The 16,092-nt window shown below is 42.5% G+C and overlaps 1 protein-coding gene across 4 annotated transcripts in view; it reads left to right on the plus strand.

Annotated features, from left to right (window-relative positions):
- The window catches only part of nid2a (nidogen 2a (osteonidogen)), a 173,045-nt gene that overhangs the window by 113,120 nt on the left and 43,833 nt on the right, over positions 1-16,092 (plus strand). For all 4 annotated transcript variants that reach the window (XM_041214945.1, XM_041214949.1, XM_041214948.1 and 1 more), the window contains 2 exons: positions 8,922-9,167; positions 13,575-13,820. In XM_041214945.1, coding sequence (XP_041070879.1) covers positions 8,922-9,167; positions 13,575-13,820 — 492 coding nt within the window. The remainder of the gene's footprint in view (positions 1-8,921; positions 9,168-13,574; positions 13,821-16,092) is intronic.

Consider the following 16,092-nt stretch of genomic DNA (forward strand, 5'->3'; position numbering starts at 1 on the left):
TACACAGTATTGCAGACTGTTTGGTGTGATGCTGACCTGAAAGAGTACAGTCCAGACCATGGCACCAATGGGCAAGGGGCATCATAGGAGGCACCAGGAAAGAGTAGAAACTGAGCTCTTATTTGAGATTCCAGAGCCAGGAGGACAGACTGGCATTTCTGTAGCTGTCGTTGTGAGGCCCACATGGTGTATTGCCTCCCTGATGCCAGAGAAAATGACACCACAGAGAGGACCAAAATATTTTGCAGGCTAGGGAGAGAGCCAGAAGTTGTCATATACGTTGATACTAATGATGTAGGACCTCAGTACCTGCCCTCTCTATGGTCAAATTTTCAGGAGCTAGGAAAAAAGTTAAAAAGTAGGAGCTTAATGGTGGAAATCTCTGGATTAGTCCAAGTGAGCGCACTAGCTGTGGCAGAAACAGGTAAATAGCAAGGGTCAATGCCTGGCTTGTAGGTATGGTGCATCACACAAAGTCGCAAATGGGCCTAAGGCTGCCACATTCAGATTGGAAAAGAGCCCATCTACTTTAAATTACCCTATAAAGGCAGAGTATCTAAAAAATTTGACCGATTGTTCAAACAAGCCATTTCATGCTGCCACTATGCTGTGGCTTCATGATTGGTATTTGCCATTAACAGGATGCTGCTGTCAGCCCAGAAAGACATCCTGCCCACTGCACTATTGAGAAAAGCTGTGAATGAATTTCACTGCATGTGCAATGCCAGTTTCATAGGCCTTATGTTCCAGTGATTGGTTGAACAAATCAGACGGCATATTCCTTTGGTTGTTCAAAATAGGTACAGGCTGTGTGCAACCAGTCCACAGTCCAAAACAAAACATCTACTGCTCAATGTGATTCTGCGATCAGGCAGCATTTGCTCAACAATCTTGAGTGTGCTAATAGCTACACTAACAACTAATTTAAGATAATCAGAAACGTTTGTAATGTGGTTCAATAAAGCTTGCTAGACAGAATATATATTCATACACAGGGGTCTGTTCCTTGCAAAAGGAACAGCTCTCACTTCAGGGGAGGCAGTGATGTAGTGGTATTGTCACTGAACTACTATTCTAGAGACGCAGAGCAATGCTCTGGGAATTGAGTTCGAATCCCATTATGGCAGATGGTGAAATTTGAAACAATAAAAATCTGGAATTAAAAGTCTGATGATGACAATGAAACCATTGCTGATTGTTGTAAAAACCCATCTGGTACACTAATGTCCTTTAGGGAAGGAAATCTGCTGTCCTTACCTGGTCTGGCCTACATGTGACTCCAGATGCACAACAATGTGGTTGACTCTTAATGGCCCTCTGAACAAGGGCAATTAGGGATGAGCAATAAAAGCTGGCCTAGCCAGCGATGCCCACATCCCATGAACAAATTTTTAAAAAGGAATATGTTCAAGCCTTATGCCATTTTTGAATTGCCCAGGAGATTGGGGAGCCTATAATTCCCCATTGCTTTCTCAAAGGCAACACCATGACCAATCAGAGTTGACTTGTTAACTAATCAGCACTCTTTATTATAAACTGTTGTGATTGTTTGTAGTTTGCCATTCTTGTGTTTGTCTTGATGAGTGCAAGACCAAAAGCTTTGGCCACATGTACCTCTTTATGCCAATATTCAGAAAAGGACTTAGAACTGGTCAACCACAGTGTGGACTGCCAGGTCAGTCAGTATTTTAATTAAGCAAAACAACCAATTGTGTATCAAAGAATGAGGAGTTCCAAGAGTCTAGAATTGTTTTTGAGAGTAGGAAGTGTGTCCAGCTACTCTGCTCAAGCTCCACATTTCCGATCTTCAGGGACAGCTGAGGTCATTGTGGAGCACAAGGGTGGATGGGAGATTCCTGGATCATAGGTTCCGGGAGGTGGGTACCCATCCACCCAAGATGACTTCAGGATAGTTAGCGGATGGCCGTCCGGAAGAGCAGGAAGAGGCAAGACGAACAGGAGTCTTCAGGGGGTGTGCCAATCTCAAACAGATACTCAGTATTGCAGACTGCAGGGTGTGACACTACTCTGAGCTAGAGCAGTGCAGACCATAGCACCAATAGGCAAAAGAAAGCATAGAAGGCAACAGCAAAGAGTAGAAACGGTATTCTTATATGAGATTCCACAGTCAAGAGAACAGACAGGCAGTTTTGTAACTGTTGTTGTGAATCCCACTTGGTGTGCTGCCTCTCTGGCACCAGAGTAAAGGATATCATGGAGAGGATGCAAAATAGTCTGCAGAGTAGGCAGTGAGCCGGAGGCTGTTGGTACCAATGAGATAGAGATGGCAGGTACTGAGGTCCTATGGCCAGATTTTCAGGAGCTTGGAAGGAAGTTAAATAGTAGAAGTTTAAAGGTAGAAATCACAGGATTACTCTGAGTGAGCGCACTAGCCTTAGCAGAAAACAGGAAAATATCAAGGGTCAATGAATGGCTTGAGGTAGGGTATATCACACAAAGACGCAAATGGGCCTAAGGATGCCACATTCAGATCTGAATAGTGCCCGGTCTGCTTCAAATTACGCTGGAAGGCAGAGTATTTCAAATATTTGAACATTATGTTAAAGAAACCGTTTCATGTTGCTACTATGCAGTGGCTACATGATTGGTATTTGGCCTTAACAGGATGTAGCCATCAGTCCAAAAAGACATTCTGCCTACCGGATTATTTAGCAAAGTCACGTGTGAATTTCAGTGCCTGTGAGGTGCTGAATATGTAGGCGTTACGCCCCAACAAGTGGCTGGTTAGATCAAACAGCATGTTCCTTTGTTATTCAAAATAGGTAGAGTACAGACTGTGCGTAACCAGCCCGCACTTACAAAACCCAAAACAAAACATCCGCTGCTTACTGTGATTCTGTTATCAGGCAACATTTGCTCAACAATCCGAAGTGTGCTAATAGTTACGCTAACAATGAATTTAAGATATCCAGTCATGCTTGTAACGTGGTTCATTTAAGCTTGCTAGACAGAGCATATATTCATACACAGGCGCCTGATCTTTGCAAACAAAAGGAATATATTCATACCTTGCACATTATTTCAATGACCCAGCAGCTTGGGGAGCTTTTAGTTTCCCAATGCTTTCTCCATGGCAACACCAGGACCAATCAGAGTTGACTTACTGAGCAATCAGCACTCTTTTCTCCTTTAGTATAACCTCTTGTGGTGGTTTGAAATTTGGCATTCTAGCGTTTGTGCTGATGAGTGCGAGATGAAAACCTTCAGCTACATTTCTCTCTTTTCAGCAACAATCAGATCAGTAACAGTTAAATGCAAAAAATGATGAATCAAATACTTTTAAAATGAAGTTTAAACCGCTTACTATAACTATACTACAACCATTTTAAGAACATAAACAATAAGAGCAGCAGGAGATCATATGGCTCCTCGAGCCAACTCCACCATCCAATAAGATCACCCTGAACTTCTGCAACAACTCTACTCTCCTGACATTTTCCCTTGATTCCTTTAGTGCCTAAAAATCAATGGAACTCAGTCCTGAACATACCGATCAAGTTGTATTCACAGACCTATGGAGAAGGGAATTCCAAACATTAACAACTCTCTGTGTGAAAGAGTTCTTCTAATCTTAGTGCTAAATGGCCAATCCCTTATCCTGTGGCTATGATCCCAAGTTCTTGATGTACCAGTCACAGGAAAGAACCTTTCACATCCACCTGTGAGGCCCTTAAGAATATTCTATGGTTCAATGAGATCATTTCTTATTGTTCTAAACTCCAAAGCAGTTATGTCTATGCTACACAAGCTCTTCTCAAATACAGCCCTTTCATCTCCAGAATCAATCCAATGACCCCTCATTACACTAACTTCATGTCCATGTTTGAACCAAGGCTGTAAGAGCATCAAAACCTGAGTAACCCTGGGTAAGGGGAGTAAAACTCTAGACATTTATTAACTGTGGTCTTACCAATGTCCTACGTAGGCAAGATTTCCTAACTTCTATGCTCCAACACCTTGCAATAAACATTCTATTGGTCTTCCCAATTGTGTGCTGTAGCTGCACAGTAACATCCTGTATTTCATGCACAAGGACTTCCAAATCTCTTTGCATAAAATCATTTGACATCAGTATTCTTCCCTATTCAGTGCCAATAGATTAACCAAACGTAATTACATTCTACCAAATAAAATTCTTCTCCATTACATTCCAGGAAGAATATTTCTGCGATAAAATTGCTCCTCACAACACTCATAAAAGGACATCTATCCAATTAGAGATACATAAATCTAGAGTTTGGCCTGATTAGCAATAATCTGCTCAATTACGCACAGTTTGGGATCTGCCAAGGTTACTCAGGTTTTGACACTCTTTCAGCCTTGGTTCAAACATGGACAATAGGACTGAACTCCAGGCGAGAGGTGAGAATGACTGCCCTTGACATCAAGGCATCATTTGACCAAGTGTGGCATCAAGGAGCCCTAGCAAAACTAGAGTCAATGCAGAAACTCACCAAAGCTCCTTAGGCAGCATCTTCCAAACCATGACCACCAGCATCTACAAGGACAAGGGCAGCAGATACATCAGAACAACACCACCTGGAAGTTCCCCTCCAAGCCACTCACCATCCTGACTTTGAAATGCATCATCGTTCCTTCAATGTCACTGGTTCAAAACCCTGGAACTCCTTCTCTAACAGCACTGTGGGTGTCCCTACACCACATGGACAGCAGCAGTTCAAGACGGCAGCTCACCACCACCTTCTTAAGGGCAACCATGGATGGGCAATAAATGCTGGCCTAGCCAGTGATGCCCACATCCCATAAATGATTGAGGAAAAGTTTATAATACTCATTGAAAATCTGAATTCTGCTGTGTACAGATGGAACCCTGGTGGTTAGAAACAGTTTGAAGTGATGATTAGGAAAATCACTTGTGAAATATGTTAAAATGTATTGGCTTAGATATAATTTCTTTCCTATAAATAGACTGGTGACTCCAGAAATGCAAAAGAAATTATATTGCAATGCTCTGGGAATTGAGTTCGAATCCCATTATGGCAGATGGTGAAATTTGAATCAATAAAAATCTGGAATTAAAAGTCTAATAATGACCATGAAACCATTGCCGATTATTGTAAAAACCCATCTGGTCCACTAATGTCCTTTAGGGAAGGAAATCTGCTGTCCTTACCTGGTCTGCCTACATGTGACTCCAGATGCACAACAATGTGGTTGACTCTTAATGGCCCTCTGAACAAGGGCAATTAGGGATGAGCAATAAATGCCGGCCTAGCCAGTGAGGCCCACATCCCATGAACAAATTTTTAAAAAGGAATGTGTTCAAGCCTTATGCCATATTTGAATTGCCCAGGAGATTGGAGAGCGTATAATTCCCCATTGCTTTCTCAAAGGCAACACCATGACCAATCAGAGTTGACTTGTTAACTAATCAGCACCCTTTAGTATAAACTGTTGTGATTGTTTATAATTTGCCATTCTTGTGTTTGTCCTGATGAGTGCAAGACCAAAAGCTTTGGCAACTTGTCCCTCTTTATGCCAATATTCAGAAAAGGACTTAGAACTGGTCAACCACAGTGTGGACTGCCAGGTCAGTCAGTATTTTAATTAAGCAAAACAACCAATTGTGTATCAAAGAATGAGGAGTTCCAAGAGTCTAGAATTGTTTTTGAGAGTAGGAAGTGTGTCCAGCTACTCTGCTCAAGCTCCACATTTCCGATCTTCAGGGACAGCTGAGGTCATTGTGGAGCACAAGGGTGGATGAGAGATTCCTGGATCATAGGTTCCGGGAAGTGGGTACCCATCCACCCAAGATGACTTCAGGATAGTTAGCGGATGGCCGTCCGGAACAGCAGGAAGAGGCAGGACGAACAGGAGTCTTCGGGGGGTGTGCCAATCTCAAACAGATACTCATTATTGCAGACTACAGGGTGTGACACTACTCTGAGCTAGAGCAGTGCAGACCATAGCACCAATAGGCAAAGGAATGCATAGAAGGCAACAGAAAAGAGTAGAAACGGAGTTCTTATATGAGATTCCACAGTCAAGAGAACAGACAGGCAGTTTTGTAACTGTTGTTGTGAATCCCACTTGGTGTGCTGCCTCTCTGGCACCAGAGTAAAGGATATCATGGAGAGGATGCAAAATAGTCTGCAGAGTAGGCAGTGAGCCGGACGCTGTTGGTACCAATGAGATAGAGATGGCAGGTACTGAGGTCCTGTGGCCAGATTTTCAGGAGCTAGGAAGGAGTTAAATAGTAGAAGTTTAAAGGTAGAAATCACAGGATTACTCTGAGTGAGCGCACTAGCCTTAGCAGAAAACAGGAAAATATCAAGGGTCAATGAATGGCTTGAGGTAGGGTGTATCACACAAAGACACAAATGGGCCTAAGGATGCCACATTCAGATCTGAATAGTGCCCGGTCTGCTTCAAATTACGCTGGAAGGCAGAGTATTTCAAATATTTGAACATTATGTTAAAGAAACCGTTTCATGTTGCTACTATGCAGTGGCTACATGATTGGTATTTGGCCTTAACAGGATGTAGCCATCAGTCCAAAAAGACATTCTGCCTACCGGATTATTTAGCAAAGTCACATGTGAATTTCAGTGCCTGTGAGGTGCTGATTATGTAGGCGTTACGCCCCAACAAGTGGCTGGTTAGATCAAACAGCATGTTCCTTTGTTATTCAAAATAGGTAGAGTACAGACTGTGCGTAACCAGCCCGCACTTACAAAACCCAAAACAAAACATCCACTGCTTAATGTGATTCTGTTATCGGGCAACACTTGCTCAACAATCCGAAGTGTGCTAATAGTTACGCTAACAATGAATTTAAGATATCCAGTCATGCTTGTAAAGTGGTTCATTTAAGCTTGCTAGACAGAGCATATATTCATACACAGGCGCCTGATCTTTGCAAACAAAAGGAATATATTCATACCTTGCACATTATTTCAATGACCCAGCAGCTTGGGGAGCTTTTAGTTCCCCGGTGCTTTCTCCATGGCAACACCAGGACCAATCAGAGTTGACTTACTGAGCAATCAGCACTCTTTTCTCCTTTAGTATAACCTCTTGTGGTGGTTTGAAATTTGGCATTCTAGCGTTTGTGCTGATGAGTGCAAGATGAAAACCTTCAGCTACATTTCTCTCTTTTCAGCAACAATCAGATCAGTAACAGTTAAATGCAAAAAATGATGAATCAAATACTTTTAAAATGAAGTTTAAACCGCTTACTATAATTATACTACAACCATTTTAAGAACATAAACAATAAGAACAGCAGGAGATTATATGGCTCCTCGAGCCAACTCCACCATCCAATAAAATCACCCTGAACTTCTACAACGACTCCACTTTCCTGCCATTTTCCCTTGATTCCTTTGGTGCCTAAAAATCAATGGAACTCAGTCCTGAACATACCGATCAAGTTGTATTCACAGACCTATGGAGAAGGGAATTCCAAACATTAACAACTCTCTGTGTGAAAGAGTTCTCCTAATCTTAGTGCTAAATGGCCAATCCCTTATCCTGTGGCTATGATCCCAAGTTCTTGACATACCAGTCACAGGAAAGAACCTTTCACAACCACCCGTGAGGCCCTTAAGAATATTCTATGGTTCAATGAGATCATTTCTTATTGTTCTAAACTCCAAAGCAGTTATGCCAATGCTACACAATCTCTTCTCAAATACAGCCCTTTCATCTCCAGAATCAATCCAATGACCCCTCATTACACTAACTTCATGGCAAATGTATCCTTCATGGGTAAGGGGAGTAAAACTCTAGATGATTATTTAACTGTGGTCTTACCAATGTCCAACATAGGCAAGATTTCCTAACTTCTATACTCCAACACCTTGCAATAAACATTCTATTGGTCTTCCCAATTGTGTGCTGTAGCTGCACAGTAACATCCTGTATTTCTTGCACAAGGACTTCCAAATCTCTTTGCATAAAATCATTTGACATCAGTATTCTTCCCTATTCAGTGCCAATAGATTAACCATACGCAATTACATTCTACCAAATAAAATTCTTCTCCATTACATTCCAGGAAGAATATTTCTGCGATAAAATTGCTCCTCACAACACTCATAAAAGGACACCTATCCAATTAGAGATACATAAATCTAGAGTTTGGCCTGATTAGCAATAATCTGCTCAATTACGCTCAGTTTGGGTTCTGCCAGGGTTACTCAGATTTTGACACTCTTACAGCCTTGGTTCAAACATGGACAATAGGACTGAACTTCAGGGGTGAGGTGAGAATGACTGCCCTTGACATCAAGGCAGCATTTGACCAAGTATGCCATCAAGGAGCCCTCGCAAAACTAGTGTCAATGCAGAAATTCACCAAGGCTCCTTAGGCAGCACCTTCGAAACCCATGACCACCAGCATCTACAAGGACAAGGGCAGCAGAAACATCAGAACAACACCACCTGGAAGTTCCCCTCCAAGCCACTCACCATCCTGACTTTGAAATGCATCGTCGTTCCTTCAATGTCACTGGTTCAAAACCCTGGAACTCCTTCTCTAACAGCACTGTGGGTGTCCCTACACCACATGGACAGCAGCAGTTCAAGACGGCAGCTCACCACCACCTTCTTAAGGGCAACTAGGGATGGGCAATAAATGCTGGCCTAGCCTGTGATGCCCACATCCATAAATGATTGAGGAAAAGTTTATAACACTCATTGCAAATCTGAATTCTGCTGTGTACAGATGGAACCCTGGTGGTTAGAAACCATTTGAGGTGATGATTAGGAAAATCACTTGTGAAATATGTTAAAATGTATTGGCTTAGATATAATTTGTTTCCTGTAAATAGATTGGTGATTCCAGAAATGCAAAAAAAATGATGTTGCATGACAGTATGAGACATTTGTACATAGTTTTGTAATTGTCTCACATCAGTTTCTGTTTGTTTAATTAGAACACGTTGAACGACCTAAGACTGTTTGTGAACAGCACCGAGAGAGACTGCAAACAGAGCTGAGGCTGCGTGGATCTCAACCTCTTGTTGGACTCCATATCCCTGAATGTGATGAAGGTGGGAACTTCAGGCCTCTGCAATGTCATGGCAGTTCAGGCTACTGCTGGTGTGTGGATGAAAGGGGACAGGAAATTCCTGGTACCAGGACATCACCTGGAACTGGTCAACCACAGTGTGGACAGCCAGGTCAGTCAGTATTTTAATTAAGCAAAATGTCCAACATTGTAGCAAAGAATGAAGAGTTCAAAGAGTCTTTAATTTGGTTTTGAGATTAGCAAGTGTTTCCAGCTGCTTCAGTTCGAGCTCCAGATTTCTGGGTGAGCGTGAGTAGCAGCTGGGATCACTGTGGAGCATTAGGAAGGATGAGGGATTCCTGGATCATAGGTCCAGGAGGCAGCTACCCATCCATCCAAGATGAGTTCAGGATTGTTAGTGGATGGCAATCCGGAAGAGTAGGAAGAGGTAGGAGATACAGGAGTCTTCAGGGTGTCTGCCATCCTCAAACAAATACTCAGTATTGCAGACTGTTGGGTGTGACGCTACCCTGGAGTACAGTCCAGACCATGACACCAATGGACTGCAGACAGCATGGGAAGTAAGGTCAAAGAGCAGAAATGGAGTTGTTGTAGGAGATTGCATAGTCAAGAGGACAGACATTTCTGTAACCATCGTTGTGAATCCCACTTGGTGTGTTGCCTCTCTGGTACCAAAGTAAATGATATCACGGAGAGGATGTAGAATATTCTGCAGGGTAGGGAGTGAGCCAGAAGCTGTCGTACACATTGGTACCAATGACCTAGAGAGGGCAGGTGCTGAGGTTCCATGGAACTATGAAGGAAGTTAAGAAGTAGGAGTTTACAGGTGCTAATCTCTGGATTACTGTGAGTGCACATGCTGGCTAGACCAGAAACTGGAAAATATCAAGGGTCAGTGCATGGCTTGAGGTATGGTGCATCATACAAAGTCATAAATGGGCCAAAGCCTGCCACATTCAGATCTGAAAAGTGCCCAGTCTACCTCAAATTACCCTGGAAAGGCAGAGTATCTCAAATATTTGAATGTTAGGTTAAAGTGACCGTTTCAAGTTGCTACTATGCTGTGGCTACACACTTGGTACTTGCCATTAACAGGATGCTACCATCAGTGCAAAAGGACGTTCTACCTACTACACTACTGAGCAAAGTTGTGAATGAATTTCAGTGACTGTGCGATGGCAGACACCTTGGCCATACATCCCAACAATTAGCTGATCAAGGGAAACACAATGTTCCTTTGGTTGTTTAAAATAGGTAGAGTACAGACATGCACAACCGGCCCACACTTAAAGTACCCAAAAGAAAACGTCTACCACTCAATGTGTTTCCGCGATTGGGTAGCACTTCCTGACCAATCCCGAGTGTGCTAATAGCTAAACTAATGACCAATTTAAGCTAATCAGTCACACTTGTAATGTGGTTCATTTAAGCTTGCTAGAAGCAACAAACATTCATATGCAGGGGCCTGTTCTCTGCAAACGAAAGGAATATGTTCAAGCCTTGTAACATTTTCGAATTACCTGGGAGCTGGGGGACCCTATAGTTCCTCATTGCTTTTTCCATAGCAACACCATGACTAATCAAAGCTGACTTGCCAACCAATCAGCACCTTTTTCTCCTTTAGTGTAAACTGCTGTGATCGCTTGAAATTTGACATTCTTGCGTTTGTGCTGATGAGTGCAAGGCAAAAACTTTTGTCAACATGTCTCTCTTTTCAACGTTAATCAGAAAAGTACAGATAAATGTAAAAAAGAGAAATCAAGTATTTTTAACATGAACTTTTAACCTCTTACTATAAATATACTACAGCCATTTTAAGAGCATAAATAATATGTGTAGAAGTAGGTCATGTGGCTGCTTGAGCCTGCTCTGCCATTCAATGAGATCATCCTGACCTCCACTTTCCCGCCATTTTCCCTTGATTCCCTCCGTGTCTAAAAGTCAGTAGATCTCCGTCCCAAATGTACCAATCAAGTGTGTATTCACAGACCTCTGGGGAAGTGAATCCCAAAGATCAACAACTCTCTCAGTGATGAGAGTTCTTCTCACCTCAGGGCTAAATGGCCAATCCCTTACCCTGTGGCTTTGATCCCAAGTTCTAGACAGACCAGTCATGGGAAAGAGCCTTTCACATCTATCTGTGAAGCCCTTAAAAATTTTCTATGGTTCAATGAAATCATCTCTTATTGTTCTAAACTCAAGCAATTGTGCCCACTCTACTCAATCTCTCCTCAAAGGATAGGCCTTTCATCCCGAGAATAAATCTGATGAGCCCTCATTGCACTAACTCCAAGGCAAATGTATTCTTCATGGGTAAGGAGAGTAAACTCTAGATAGTACTATGGCCTCACTAATATCTTACTTAAGCAAGATTTCCTGACTCTTATACTCCAACCTCCTTGCAATAAAGACAGACATTCTACTGGACTTCCCAATTCTGTTCTGTACCTGCATGTTAACGTCCTGTATTTCATGCACAAAGACTTCCAAATCTCTTTACATGAAATCATCTGACATCAATTTTTTTCCCTTTTACTTTCCAGTAAATTAATCATAGACAATTACATTCTTTCAAAGAGAATTGTTTGCAGTTTCATTGCAGGAAGAATATTTCTGCGAGAAAATTGCTGATATAACAATTCCTCACAACAATACTCATAAAAGGACATTTATCCAATTATATATACATGTCAAAACTTGTCATCTTGCACTTATTGGGACACTTTGCAAAAATACCAATAAAAGAGGAAAGCTACAGTTTATACTGTATATGAAGAGAGTGCTGATTGGTTGGCAAGTGGACTCTGATTGGTGGAGGCGTTGCCATGGTGAATGCACCAGTAATGGTGACTGACAGTTAACTGCTCAGCATTGTTTGAAGTTTAACCTAGGCAACATCACCCTGATTGGTCAAGGCATTGCCCTGAGGAATGAATCACTGAGTGGCTGTCACTTATTTTGTTCAGCTGAAACAGGCGGATACATGTTTTTTCTGTCTGCCTATTTGGCCTTCATGTATGTAAAAGAATCCTTCACTGTCTAGTGGAAAACTTGGTCAAAACTGGTTGTAACAATTCGCCCAACCAGTTGGCCAATTGATGCTATGCGGAACCGGTCATAGATAAGATATGGTACAAAGGGACATCACCTTTGTGTGTCTTGGACAGCCCATACATACGCAGACGTTGTGAATTGAGAGGGTTTGTTCTTCGATGGAATGACACCTGATGTCCGGCTGCTCGCATCTTTCCGATATGTGGATGATACGTCTGCTCTATATAAATCCGTAGCTGCATGTAATAATTTCCTTACATGTCTTAATGGACTCCATCCTGCACTCAAATTCACCTTTGAAATGGAGCAATCAAATGAACTCCCTTTCCTTAAAGTACGAGTTGAGAAATCTGCCAGGAGATTCTTTACCGTGGTCTACCGCAATTTCAGCAACAGGTGAAGCTAGCTGTTTTATACTGCTAATATGTCGTAGCAACAGGAGTGGTATTCACCATTAACAGGATGCTACTGTCAAGCCAAAATGACATTCTAGCTATCACACAAATGAGCAATGTGGTATATGAATTTCAGTGCCAGTGTGATGCTAGGTATGGAGGCCATATGTCCCAAAGACTGGCGGATCATATCAAACAGCATGTCCCAGCCACTGTTTGCAATGGGCAAAGTACAGATCCTACCCAATCAGCCTGTGCTTACAAAGCTCAAAGCACAGTGTCCAACTTAGATGTGGTTCCACAATTAGACAACATTTGCTAAATCATCCTCAATGTGCTATGAATTACGCTGATAACCAATTTAAGATTGTCAGTCGGACTCGCAATGTGGCGCATTTGTGTGTACTGGAAGCTACATATATTAGTACACAGGGCCCTTCTGTTCTTTGCAGACAGTAGGAACATTGACATACATTGCGCCTGTTTCAGCTAAACAAAATAAGTGACAGCCATTCGCTGAATCATTCCTCAGGGCAATGCCTTGACCAATCAGGTTGATGCTGCCTGGTTTAAATTCAGACAATGCTCAGCAATTAACTGTCAGTCACCATTACTGGTGCATTCTCCATGGCAATGCCTCTACCAATCAGACTCCACTTGCCAGCCAATCAGCACACTCTTCACATGCAGTATAACCTGTTGCTTTCTCCCTTTATTGGTATTCTTGCGAAGTGTCCGGATGAGTGCAAAATGATAACCTTCAATATGTCTCTTTTTTCAGCAATACTCAAGTTCTGTACTACCAAATGACTATAGAAATATAAACCTAGGGTTGGGCCTGCAATAACCTTGATAACACTCATTGCAAATTTGAATTCTGCTGTGTACGGATGGATCCCTGGTGGCGTTAAAGTTGGAAACCATTTGAAGTGATGATTAAGCCAATCACATGTGAAAAATGTTAAAATATATTGGCACTGATAGCATTTCTTCCCTATAAATAGACTGGTGACACTGGGAGTGTAGAAGAAATGATGTTACATGACAAGTTGAGACATTTGTGCATTATTCTGTAATCATTTCAAATCATTTTCTGCCTATTTAATTAGAACACATTGAACGTCCAAAGACTGCCTGTGAACAGCACAGAGAGAGACTGCAAGCAGAGCTGAGGCCGCATGGATCTGAACCTCTTGCTGGACTCTATATCCCTGAGTGCGATGAAGAAGGGAACTACAGGCCTCTGCAATGTCATGGCAGTACAGGCTACTGTTGGTGTGTGGATGAAAGGGGACAGGAAATTCCTGGGACTAGTACACCACCTGGAACTGGACAGCCACAATGTGGACAGCCAGGTCAGTCAGTATTTTAATTAAGCAAAATGTTCAATGTTATAGTGAAGAATCAGGAGTTCAAAGAGTCTTCATTTGTTTTTGAGAGTAGGAAATCTCTCCGCTGCTTCAGCTCAAGCTCAGGATTTTTGAGCTCGATGGGCAACCAGAGTCATTGCCAAGCATCAGCGAAGAGGAGAGTTTCCTGGATCGTAGGTTCCAGGAGCTGGCTACCCCTCCAGTCAAGCTCAGTTCAGGATAGTTGGTGGGTCACCATCAGGAAGAATAGGAAGAAGCAGGAAATGCAGGAATCTTTGGGGTGTGTGCCACTCTCAAACTCGAACTCAGTGTTGGAGACTGCTGGGAGTGACGTTACCCTGAAGGAGTGCAGTCCACATCCTGTCATGAATGGGCAAGTGACAGCACATGAGGCAGTAGCAAAGATTATAAATTGAGAGGGGTGAGCACTGGAGTCAGTGCTTAATGGTGATGTCACTGGACTAGTAATCCCAACGCCCAATCTCATGCTTTGAGGATACGGGCTCAAATCCCACTAAGGCAGCTAATGGAATTTAAATGCTATTAATAAAAACCTGAAATATAATGCCAGCCTCAGACCAGGACAACTATCATCAATTGTTGTAAAAACTGCTTTCGTTACCTGATCTGGTCTGCAAGTGATTCCAGACCTACAGCAGTGTGGTTGACTCTTAACTGCCCTCTGAAATGGCCGAGCAAGTCACTCAGTTGAAGGGCAAGTCAGGATGGGCAACAAATGCTGGCCTTGCCAACAATTCCCACATCCTATGGAAGAATAAAAAAAGGTGGCACCCTTATTCAAGGAAGAATGTTTAGATAGTGCACTACAGACCAGTTCATTTAACATTAAAAGTGGGTAAAGTTTTAGAAACAATAATCAACAGTCAAGTGAAAAAAATCAACAGACACATGGACAGCATAGCCAACACAGCTTTATAAAATGCAGCTCATTCTTGACTTATCCAGTTGAATTTTTTGATGAAATAACAGAGAAATTTGATGAAGGAAATGTGGTGGATGTTGTTGATATGGATTTTATTTAAGTTTAACAGAATACCACAGAAAAAGCTGGTTTACAAAATTGAGTCTCATTGCACCAGAGGATCAGTGCCTAATTGGATAAGAAATTGGCTTAGGGATATAGAACAGTGAGTCATGCTAAATGGTTATTTTTCAGACTGGAGAATGATCAGTGCTGTTCCCCAAGGGTCAGTGCTAGAACCACTGCTGTTTTTGCTACATCTAACTTAATTGGATCTTGAAATACATGGCAGAATTTCAAAATTTGTTGATGTCAACGAACTCAGAGGAGAGGCAAACAGTGAGAATGATACAAATAGCAAAATTTGACATAGATAGGCTAGTGGCATGGGTAGGCAAGTGACAAATTGAATTTAATAAAAAGTGTGAAGTGATGTATTTTGGAAGAAGGGATAGGGAGAGGCAAAATACACTAATGAACAGAATTTAGTTTGTGTGACGGTCTGCCCGCCTGTTGGGAGATCTAGTGGGAACCCCATGTTGCTTTTCTCAGGAGGCCCAATGCTATTTAAGTGCAATCGAGTAGCTCATTAACAAGCCTGATTGACATCCCACCGCCAGCGGGTGGGATTCCTGCAAAGGGCCCTTCCCATACCCCCAAAATGCAGGATGGTTTTCCTGCTGCAGGGAATTAAATGCAGAGACACCCGGCCAATTCTCCTGGTCCCCCTGCCATCATGCCCATTCCAGTGGGTTCCATTAAACTCCACCCAATGGCACAGTCCCAAATAATGTGCAGGAGCAGAGGGACCTTGGTGTGCATTTGAATTGAACTTTGAAGGTGGCAAGATTTGGGAGATTTGCAAAGCATAAGTGATCTTGGCTGGAATTATCCGGCCATGTCACGGGTGGAACCAGCTGTGGGCAAGGCAGAGCCCCAGCCAGAAGTCCATTGACTTGCGGCGGGACCGGAAGATCACGATGGCAGGATGGGTGCAGAAAATCCCGCCAATCGGGTTTCATAAATAGAGGTATTGAGTACAAAAGCAGGGAAGTTATGCTGAACCTGTATAAAGCTCTGGTTAGGCACCAACTAGATTATTGGATCCAGTTCTGGTCACCACACTTTAGGAAGGATGTGAGGGCCCTTGAGAGACTGCAGAGATGATTCACCAAAATGGTTCCAGGGATGGTGAATTTTCGTTACAAGTTTAGGTTGGAAAAGTGGGATTATTCTCCTGGGAGCAAAGGAGATTGAGAAGAGATTTGTTAGAGG

Source organism: Carcharodon carcharias, chromosome 20 (genome assembly GCF_017639515.1).
Source record: "Carcharodon carcharias isolate sCarCar2 chromosome 20, sCarCar2.pri, whole genome shotgun sequence".
In the NCBI taxonomy this organism is placed as follows: Eukaryota; Metazoa; Chordata; class Chondrichthyes; order Lamniformes; family Lamnidae; genus Carcharodon; species Carcharodon carcharias.